This window comes from Apiospora aurea, assembly GCF_038362705.1.
Source record: "Apiospora aurea strain CBS 24483 chromosome Unknown utg000004l_segment0_segment0, whole genome shotgun sequence".
NCBI lineage: Eukaryota > Fungi > Ascomycota > Sordariomycetes > Amphisphaeriales > Apiosporaceae > Apiospora > Apiospora aurea.
In genome coordinates this window covers 5,703,249-5,713,456 of record NW_027117391.1, presented here as the reverse complement: position 1 = coordinate 5,713,456, position 10,208 = coordinate 5,703,249, and the positions used below count along the sequence as shown (strand labels likewise).

The 10,208-nt window shown below is 59.4% G+C and overlaps 5 protein-coding genes across 5 annotated transcripts; 1 reads left to right on the top strand and 4 right to left on the bottom strand.

Annotated features, from left to right (window-relative positions):
• Positions 1-201: 201 nt before the first annotated feature.
• PG986_006565 (uncharacterized protein) lies at positions 202-624 on the bottom strand (the record flags this gene model as incomplete). The annotated part of the gene is made up of 1 exon (XM_066842787.1): positions 202-624. One exon carries the CDS (start codon positions 622-624, stop codon positions 202-204), a length of 423 nt encoding a protein of 140 aa, XP_066702649.1.
• Positions 625-1,084: 460 nt separating this feature from the next.
• Positions 1,085-1,636, bottom strand: PG986_006564 (tripeptidyl-peptidase sed4; the record flags this gene model as incomplete). The annotated part of the gene is made up of 1 exon (XM_066842786.1): positions 1,085-1,636. The coding sequence occupies one exon, from the start codon at positions 1,634-1,636 to the stop codon at positions 1,085-1,087; it is 552 nt and encodes a 183-aa protein (XP_066702648.1).
• Positions 1,637-1,702: 66 nt separating this feature from the next.
• PG986_006563 (uncharacterized protein) lies at positions 1,703-2,917 on the bottom strand (the record flags this gene model as incomplete). The annotated part of the gene is made up of 5 exons (XM_066842785.1): positions 1,703-2,044; positions 2,091-2,313; positions 2,401-2,623; positions 2,695-2,798; positions 2,910-2,917. The coding sequence occupies 5 exons, from the start codon at positions 2,915-2,917 to the stop codon at positions 1,703-1,705; spliced, it is 900 nt and encodes a 299-aa protein (XP_066702647.1).
• Positions 2,918-4,670: 1,753 nt separating this feature from the next.
• Positions 4,671-7,419, top strand: PG986_006562 (uncharacterized protein; the record flags this gene model as incomplete). Its single annotated transcript, XM_066842784.1, has 4 exons — positions 4,671-4,719; positions 4,776-4,948; positions 5,004-6,962; positions 7,021-7,419. 4 exons carry the CDS (start codon positions 4,671-4,673, stop codon positions 7,417-7,419), a joined length of 2,580 nt encoding a protein of 859 aa, XP_066702646.1.
• A 1,015-nt stretch (positions 7,420-8,434) lies between these two features.
• PG986_006561 (aldose 1-epimerase) lies at positions 8,435-9,998 on the bottom strand (the record flags this gene model as incomplete). The annotated part of the gene is made up of 6 exons (XM_066842783.1): positions 8,435-8,522; positions 8,686-9,106; positions 9,166-9,258; positions 9,324-9,650; positions 9,709-9,808; positions 9,879-9,998. The coding sequence occupies 6 exons, from the start codon at positions 9,996-9,998 to the stop codon at positions 8,435-8,437; spliced, it is 1,149 nt and encodes a 382-aa protein (XP_066702645.1).
• Between the last annotated feature and the right edge of the window lie 210 nt (positions 9,999-10,208).

Sequence of the window (10,208 nt, the reverse complement as noted above, 5' to 3'; positions counted from 1 at the left end):
TATGACTTAGGCATGTCTCTGGCAACCCCTTGTTCACGTTTCCAATCTACAACCCACCTCATTCCCCATCATAACTGTATGCCTAAACTCTGGTTCCTTCCCGGAGGACGTAGACACGAATTTACCTGCGTAGACAGGACCATATCAGGAAGGAGGGAAGGTCATACAGGCTCAATCTGCCAAACGACGCAGTCTCAGCTACTACGAGAAGTAGCCCGGGTGTTTGGGAGGCTTGCTAACACTGTACGTCGCAGTCTTGGTATTGTAGCCGCCCTTCACGTCCTCGAGTTCGTATGCAGTCTCCTCTTGGAGCCAGATGCTCTGGCCCTTCCAGTGACGCTTGTAATGGCACACGTGGTGGGGAAGCTTGGGGTACGGGCGCTCGGGGACGAGGTCCAACACATTCTCGACCAGCCGATTGCCTCCAAACACGCAGGAGGTCCCGAAGGCCCGCCGGTAGTGCTTCTCAGTCAGTTCTCGCTTGCCGACATTGCGACCGCGCTTTTGCTTGTGGTGAAAGTCGAACGGCACCCGGGCGTAGGCGTGCTGGCGCTCGGCTTGGGCCGAGGGGCCACGAGTGGTGAGAGGATGATGTGCAGCAGAGATAGCACTGGTGCAGCTCATGTTTTCCGACTCTTGCAGCAGACTGGGGTAAGCTTGGTGATGGTGGGAGGGGTAGAGTATATTTGGGATATATCAGTGCTTTAATACAGACGGGGGCGCGGAGGAGTCAACAGCATAGAGTATTGGGGCCATGGTGAAATAATATGCTTCTGAGAATGTATGGCTTTTATAGGCCAGAGGACCTACAGTCTGAGGCTGCCATCGATCTCTGGTCCCCTGATCAACAAACAGTACATGCCTCAGATTACCTCTCTAAGTCAAAGAGAATTATTATCTGGAAATGCTTAGCTCTCAGTCGGTATATGTCTAGGAAAACAAGATGGCATTTGGTAAACACGTAAACCAAGAAGAAGCGCCGGCACGCACGTCTGCATGTTCTACTGACTACACCAGATAGCGCCCGCAAAATAGGCGTATCTGTACGTGGCATGTTGGCATATGAACATTCGGTGGTGGAATACTAGACTACAAACGATTGCCTCAGGGACGTACACGACCTCCGCGATGGAAGTGACTCGAAAACACCGGTGGAAAACCACGAACCCCAGAGAGCAGAGGCCAGGAGAATAGACGAGACATCGGCAAGCAAAGCATCATTGGACCAGCCGAATGGCGCAGATAAACAGAAAGTCATTGGTAGACTTCTCATTGTCTCTATCTCGTACGTCATCCACGTCTTTATATCTTCCTGTAATACCAGGTCTACTTGGGTCAACAGCTTCCTCAGCTTGGCGAAATCCGGCGCCCCCAGGCCCGACGCCGCGTCCCAGCCCTTGGTGGCCTGGAAGCCGGGCTGCTGGTGGTCCCGGGTGGAGCACCCGTTGATGTTGTTCTCGGCGATGTCCTGGAAGGCCGCCTCGGCCACGCCGGCGGCGTAGAGGAGCGGGTTCAGGAACCCGAGGACGGTCATGCCCTTCTTCTGGCGGACGTCGTTGAGCAGGGTGATCATGGCGGCCACGACGGGCGTCGAGGCCGACGTGCCCTTGGACGGGTACGGGTTGTTATGGTTCATGACCAGGTAGCCGCTGCCCGGCGGGGTCAGGCCCGGGTAGCCGCGGCCCGACGCGTTGTACGCGAACTACGGGTTCTCGGGCATGCCGGTGTCGCCCGAGCCCAGGTACTTGGCGACGGCGTCCTTCTGCCACGCCGGCTGGGCGAAGTAGTTGGAGAAGCCGCCCCAGCTGGTCGCGGCGCCGACGGTGGTCACCCAGGGGCACGCGGCCGGGAAGGTGGGGATAAAGCGGTTCTCGCCGTCCGGGTCCTTGCAGTCACTGAAGGTGGTGCCCTGGATGCCGGCGTCGCCGCTGGCCACGAGAACAGAAACGCCGCGCAGGGCCAGGTAGGAGAAGCGGTCGCAGACGTGGTTGGCGTAGCTGAGGGGCACGGACTGCTCGTCGTCGGTATAAGAGTTGGAAACGACCTGCGGCATGTCGGCCTCGGGCAGGGCCAGGAGGTAGTCGAGGTACTCGAGGTAGGTACTCGAGGTAGGGCTCCTGGTTATTCTGCTCAATCGGGCGGGGCTTGTTGCCCGGCTGGTCTAGGACGGGGGGACGGCCGCCGACGAGGTGGTAGGTGACGTTGAGCGGGCCGGTGAAGGCGGTGCTGTACTCCATATCGAGCTGGGCCTCAATCCCGCCCTTGCCGACGCTGTCGATGTTCTCGGCGCCGTTGACGTTGACGACGTTGTAGCTGGCCTGGTTGGTCGCGTTGCTGAGGCCGAACTTGGGCAGGCCGAACTGGGCGAGGAAGTTCTTCTAGTCCTCGTGGTCGGCGTACTGCTCGGCGACGCGGGAGCGGGCCGAGTCGAAGAAGGGGATGGTGGGGTAGACGAAGTCGATGTCGTCGCGCAGACCGAGAGGCAGAGAGTAGGCCTCGGTGCGGGCGACGGGCTTATCGGCGCCATCGCGGGTGTAGTAGGAGAACTTGGCGCCGAACAGGGACTCGGCTTGAGAGGCCAGGACCTCGATCTCGAAGCCGCGGCGGCTTTCGCTTCCGCAGCCTGGCCGAGGCCGCGGGCATGGAGCCCAACACGTGCCGCCTCAACCTGCAGCTGGGCGACAACGAGTGCACCTTCGGCGGCTCGTTCTACGCGTCCGCGTTCGTCGCGCACGATGATGAGGCCCAGACGCTGCAGATTGCCCAGGGCGCTGTGGCCGGGTCGGCGCAGGGCCCGCCTAAGGGACTGAGACTGGAAGTCTCGATGGAAACATGTAATGATGTGTCATAGAAGATAGAAGAAGCGAATAACCATGAAAGCAATTTGAAATGAAGAAATCGCAACATACCTAATCATGAGTTTCCGCGCCATGCATCTTGTTGGCTAGGCACCTACGCATCCTACCGGAGTTGAGTTCCGTCACACAAGTCCTGACATGATGACTCTTCCGGTGTAATTGAAAGCGTCTGGTAGGTATCCCATCGAATATGATCGTGACGGTTTCTCGTTCGTTTTTCCAGGTCCACTATTTCTGGGATGTATGCGCAATGCATTGCCCCCGTGATCCAGATGCTTTATAAAGTAGGTAACCATGGGTTGAAGAGGTTGCATTATCTAGCATCTGTTTGTTCGGGCCGTGGACTGTACAAACATTCTCGATGCACCATGAGTAAAGTGCCACGCTTTCGACGCCCACCCGCATGCGAAAAAACGTGCTCAGGCATGTCACATGCTGCAGAACCAGGTCACCTCCGCGCCAAGCGGAAATTTGGTCGAGGAGAATAGCACCGGGGAGCCGGATGGGGGCATACACACAGGGTAAGCAAACCACAACACGGTTCCCTTGGTGCATCCCGAGAGCAAGATGGGAACCTTGATCGCTGCATTTGGGGAGTAAGCCGAAGATGCAGGACGAGTTGGTGTGCTGGTTGGGGTTGGCTACAAGTGAGTGCTGGACTTGGCTGTATTACCTACAGTTCAAAGAATGCGTCTCTCTCTACTCGGGGCATTGAAGAAAGCTGTTTTAGTGACGCTTACATTGGTTGCTTGGGGCAGTTTTGGCCGTTTGGGCAGTTTGGGCCGTTTGGGCAGTGCAGTTGCCAGTGCAGTGCAGTGTAGTTAGTGCCTGGTAGGGGCTGATTTAGGGCTTGGGGTCGGTTTCTCCGACTCCCCCATCTTTGGGCAATTTCGCGTATTTCGGGCCGCTGGTGCGGGGTCTCGTTTAGGTGCCTCTTCGCGCCTCTTCGTGCCTCCGCGCCCAAATCGGAAGGTCAACCAGATGGAAGGCGTACTGCATCGGGAACATCTCCCTCAACCCTCCCATGGACCCATGCGGCCTGCATCTGTGTGCCCCTGTCGCCTTGTACCAGTCCGTGCCATTCTGGGCTGACGGACGCGGGATTATTCTTGTTTCTTTCGGCAACCACCAATGCGGACGGACTGGCTCTGCAGCGCGTCTCCGTCGCTTGACTCGCCGCCTTTCTGGGCCGTCACCCCCCATCCTTGGCTCCATCCCAAGAGGAAACGTGAGCCGCTGCCAACAGGTTTTACTTGGCGTCTTGACTCCATCCTTCCCGATATTGTGGCGTGGGAAACGGAAATGAGGAGGAGCGTTGCAGCCAGTCCAGCTGCTTGGTATCAGCATGGCGCTGCATGGACCTGGTGCAGTCCCTGACTGACAACACCCTGCCCTGCTGATGGCCTCTCATCGTCGGCCTTACAGCCCGCATCACCTTCAGTGAGCTGGGTCCCGGCTCAGCCATTCCGCAATCCATCTCGAGTTCGCACCAAGCTATCGCCCAAATGCTATTCGGATCCAGCCGGATCGACTGGGATGAGCACATGGAGAGAATTCCCTCCTATCACAGCCCTTCCCAGCGCGGTCCTTTGCCTCCCATCCTGGGATCGCGCATTTCCACTTTGGCATCGATCGTTGGGGCTCAATGTCCTAGGACAGCATGTTCGAGCCTACCGTTCCGACGATGCGGATTATATATCTTGACCTTGTCCCCCGCGACAATGCTGGTCCTGAAGCTCTCGTGTCACTAGGTCCTTCCCAAGCTTACCTGCCCGAACCCCGGACTGCCGCGTCAATCACAAGCCAGTCAACATGGGCAACTTCGTTCGCCTCCTGTCCCTGCTTGCTGCAGTGGGCTCAAGTAAGTTCCATTCCCGCGCCATACCCATGTTGCAGGTTCCGGACATAGGCTCACAGAGACGATAGATGTGCGTCAAGCATGGGCCCAGAGCGGGGCGCCTACCCACTACACCGACGCCGATACTAGTATCGTCTTTGATACCTGGCCCGTCTCGAGCAGCATGACCTTTGGTGTGGCACTGCCTTCCGATGCACTGACTGTCGACGCCGATGAGTTCATCGGTATCTTTGTAGGTGGCCCCAACGAGCGAGCGAACCCGTGTGTCTTACTGACTTATTGCCTAGCAATGCTCTTCAACCAGCGCCACTGAGGACGGCTGGTGCGGTGTCTCCATGGGCGGACCCATGACCAACAGCCTCCTGCTGATGGCATGGCCCTACGAGACCGAGGTCTACACCAGCTTCTTATGGGCGACTGGCTATGACCTGCCCGTGCAGTACACCGGAGACGCCAAACTGACCCAGATCTCCTCGACCACGGGCGACGATGGCTTCTCCGTCATCTTCCGATGCCAGAACTGCCTCAGCTGGAACCAGGGAGGCAGCACCGGGTCCGCGTCGACGAGCACGGGGGTCATGGTTCTTGGATGGGCTGCTGCCCTCACCAACCCGACCAACGCCGAGTGCCCCGCCAAGGTCGTCATGAAGCAGCACGAAGCCCAGGGCATCTTCGGTGCGCAGCTCGACAGCAGCGCCGCCAACCCCTCTTACACCCAGTGGGCGGCTCTTGCCACCAAAACCGTCACCGGGTGTGGTGGCAGTGGAGGTAGCCCGCCGACGACTACGAGCACATCGAGCGCGCCTCCGACCACCACTACCGCGCCTCCTACTGGTGTACCAGTTCCCACTGGCGCTACTTACGATTATGTCATCGTCGGTGCCGGTGCTGGCGGCATTCCGCTGGCCGACAAGCTCAGCGAATCCGGCAAGAAGGTGCTTCTGATTGAGAAAGGACCGCCCTCTTCCGGCCGGTGGGGCGGTGACAACAAGCCCGCCTGGCTGGACGGAACCAACCTGACCCGCTACGACGTCCCTGGCCTCTGCAACGAGATCTGGCAAGACTCCGCCGGCATCGCCTGCACCGACACCGACCAGATGGCCGGCTGCGTCCTCGGCGGCGGTACCGCCATCAACGCCGGCCTGTGGTGGAAGCCCTACACCGCCGACTGGGACTACAACTTCCCGAGCGGCTGGAAGGCCTCGGACATGGCCGGCGCCACGAGCCGCGTCTTCTCGCGCATCCCCGGCACCGACCACCCCTCCCAGGACGGCAAGCTGTACCTGCAGCAAGGGTACGACGTCCTCGCCACCGGCCTCCGCAAGGGTGGCTGGAGGGAGGTGACGGCTAACGCGGCCAACGACCAGAAGAACCGCACGTTCGGCCACACGGCGTACATGTACAGCCACGGCGAGCGCGGCGGGCCCATGGCGACGTACCTGGACTCGGCCAGCAAGCGCGGCAACTTCAAGCTGTGGATGCAGACCTCGGTCAAGCGCGTCGTGCGGCAGGGCGGGCACGTCACCGGCCTCGAGGTCGAGCCGTACCTCAAGGGCGGGTACCAGGGCACCGTCAACCTGACGCCCGTCACCGGCCGCGTCATCCTGTCCGCGGGCACGTTCGGGTCCGCCAAGCTGCTGATGCGCAGCGGCATCGGGCCGCAGGACCAGCTCGAGGTCGTGAAAGCCTCGGCCGCGGACGGCGCCACCATGATCAAGAGCGACGACTGGATCAACCTGCCCGTCGGGTACAACCTCGAGGACCACACTAACACGGACCTGGTGGTCGAGCACCCGGAGGTGGTCTTCTACGACTTCTACGAGGCCTTTGACGCGCCCAACGTCACGGACAAGAACCTTTACTTGGGCGGGCGCGCCGGCATCCTCGCGCAGGCGGCGCCCAACATCGGGCCCATGATGTGGGACGAGGTCAAGGGCGCCGACGGAATCGTGCGGCAGATGCAGTGGACCTCGCGCGTCGAGGGCAGCGCGGGGGTCGAGAACGGGTACGCGATGACGATGAGCCAGTACCTGGGCCGCGGCGCCACCTCGCGGGGCCGCATGACCATCACAGCTACGCTGAACACGGTCGTCTCGACGGTGCCGTACCTGCGCGACCCCCAGGATGTGGCGGCTGTGATTCAGGGGATTAAGAATGTGCAGGCGGCGATCAATAGCCAGAATATTCCCGGGTTGAAGTGGATGGTTCCGTCGCCTGACCAGACGGTCGAGGACTTTGTCAACAACGTAAGCTATTCATTCCCCTCATATGATACCCAGGAAGCGTTTGCTAACCCCAACCCAGATGGTCGTCGCCACCTCGAACCGCCGCGCCAACCACTGGATTGGCACCAGCAAAATGGGCACCGACGACGGCCGCAAGACCAACGGCACCGCGGTCGTGGACCTCAACACCAAGGTGTACGGCACCGACAATTTATTTGTGGTGGACGCGGGCATCTTCCCCGGCATGGTGACGACGAACCCGTCGTCCTATATCGTGATTGTGGCCGAGAAGGCGGCGGAGCGCATCCTGGCGCTGCCGGCCGTCAAGGCGAATGCGCGGTTCGGGCAGTGCGGCGGGCGGGACTGGACGGGGGAGTTATGTTTGCGCGGCGGGGACGACGTGCCAGTTCCAGAATCCGTATTATTCGCAGTGTTTGTAAAGGGGGCCGGAACTTGGAGGCTGGCTGGGTTTGGGTGAGGTGGAGTAGACATCCGACATTCTTAGTACATACTTGATGCACTGATTTATTCTACGAGCCTGTTACTTCTTGTTGTTGAAATGGTGTTTTCTTCGCCGACATGTGCAACATTGTCGGTAGCTGCTTTTGGTAACGACTTATCTCCAGGCAGGTAGAGTTGATAGCATACAAGAGAATCTCACTCTTTGTGGGGGGAGGGGCGATTTCAGCAGCAAGCATCACGATTCAGAAACAGAAACAGTCAGCTGAGCTGTATCTAGGTTGGAATCCACCGTAAGCACCGAGTGACACTTTGGTAAAGGGCTACTCTTTCTTCCTCTCACCGAAAAGGGTGAGTATGAAAGGATATTGCTGAGCGATTGTTGTAGCATCGGCCGCCGTTCGCCTCTCTCAGCTCAAACGAAAGGCCAGGGGGGGCAGAAGGCCCGGCCAGTTGGTTGGTGGGCTGCACACCCTCCCTCGATCACGCCACGACCTGCGGAGAAACTGGGGATTTTGGCCCACAGGCATCGGCGCTTGCTCTTTGGGTGCCGGAGCCTACCTCCAATTACGTGCTGCCGCCGTGCTCCTTTTCCCAGGTTCCGTATCCTATGCATGCATGTTGTTGGCTGCCTCGTGTTTGTGCTGGACCTCGACGGCCTATGCAATTGGCAACTACGCTCGCCGGAACACGGACAGTCGGATCGGTACACCCCCCCCTTTCCACATACCGTTGGTCAGAACGTGTCATGCACGTAAGCAAACTGAGCATATCTATCGAGTTGGTCGCCAGCCTGCATAAGCACATCGCGGCGGACGAGCTTGGAGCTTGGCAAAACGCAAACGAACCATCAAACACGGTGGTGTGCAGCAACATTCGCCGTGGAGGTCCAATTCGGGGGCTGGATTCGACCTCTTCGTGTCTGTCGGACTGTTTGGAATGGACTTCCTTCTGATTGATCATTCGTAATCGCTATCTAAAAACCCCTTCCCCAACCACGTATTGAGCCGTTTGAATCCCGTTTCAATGGGCATCTAAAGCTGGCTGAATGTCCAAGAGCTCTCCCAGCTGTACTTGTCGCCGGGCTTGCTGATCTGGTGGTCCAGGCGGTCCCACTCCGGACTGCGTGTAAGACGATGTTAGTAACCAGTGTCAGCAAAAGCAACCCCCCTGTTCTTTCTCCGGCTTGCTTCTTGGCAGCGGGGTAGCTTGGTAGGGCAGAGGCAAGAAGCGGAGGTTGCCGCGGAAAGACGTTGGGCTGGTGTAGGATCGGAGGGTTACTTACTGGTTGATCCCATCAACGTAGTCCTGCGCCTCAACCGCGACGCAGGAAGACCGCGTCACGTTCCGCCGCCCCTCGAGCCCCTGGTCCGCCTTGAGCGGCGCCGTCCCGTCGAACCAGTTGCACGAGTACAGCACGACGCCCGGCTGGTCGGTGCGCAGCTCGGCCTTGACGCCCGAGAAGGCGCTCGCGAGCTCGACGACGACGGCGTCCGGCGCGGGCTTGCCCTCGATGGTGAAGTAGCCGTTGTAGCCCTCGCACGCGCCGTCGGCGCCGCAGTTGCCCGCGAACCCGGGCAGGTCCCGCGCGTGGCCCAGGGCGAGGCCGGGCTTGCTGGCGAAGTCGTTGATGGAGCCCGGGGCGGCTTGGAGGATCTTGCCGGTGGGGAGGGCGCCTTGGTCGGCTTCGAGGTAGTTGGCGGAGTCTGTGGAGGCAATGGCGTCAGTTCCTACAGTACCATGGTTTGTGTTGATGGCGGCTTACAGGGCATGTGCAGCGTGTGCTCCCAGACCTTGTCCGTGTCGGGGTTCTTGAACGCGTCCAGGTTGAAGTAGGTGTGGTGCGTCAGCATGAGCGCTGCGAAAGAGGGTTAGCCATCTGTGGCACATAGCCGCCATGTCCATTCCGTGCCATCAACGTACGTGTAGCGCGATCCAACGACTTGGCGTCCATCTTGATGTTGAGTACACCATCCTTGACGCTGTACTGGACGCTCGCCTCGACGTCACCCAGCATGTTCTGCGACGAGTTGGACTTGTCGTAAATCGAAAAAGTGACCGAGTCGGGCTTCGCGCTCGCGACCTTCCAGTCGCGGTACGACCAGTTGTTGGTGCCGCTGTGCAGGGTGTTGTCGCCGTCGTTCTTCTCCGTGTTGTACGTCTTGCCGTCCAGGTCGTAGTGGCCGTTGCCGATGCGGTTCACGTACCGGCCCGGGATGGAGTTGTACACCGGGTGGCCGGGGTCCTTGGCTGGAAAGATACCACCGTTAGCGTATTTCTTACTAAGGGTCACTGGTGGGAGGCTTACGGTAGTACTCGACGTCATCGTAGCCCAGAACGACATCAACGTCCTTTCCGTTCTTGTCTTTGACGTACAGGTTGGTCAAGGTGGCACCGTACGGGATGAACTGAGGTACGTTAGTGTTAGCTAGCATGGATTATGCCAGGTTCATGGGCTATCGATCATCGGGTGCCTACTTGAGCCTTGATGCCCTTGGACTCAATCGTGAACTTGCCATCCTTGCCGGGCTTGGGAGGGCCGGAAGGGTGCGCGGCGGCGGCAGTAGCCATGAGTGCGACGATGCACGAGTGGCGCATGACTGTTTCTTACTGATCAGTTCTGCCGAGGCTTGGCATTGAAGAGATGAACGAGCGAAGAGAGTCAGGGTCAGACCGACACTTCTGGTGGGGTGGTTCGGTGAGCGACGGACGGGGTGAAGTGGGAGGCGACGGGGAATCCTGGGTCGCAGACGCGCGGGTGCCGGGGCTGTCTTATAACCTCCCCGTGTGTTCGCGTAGACCCCAAAT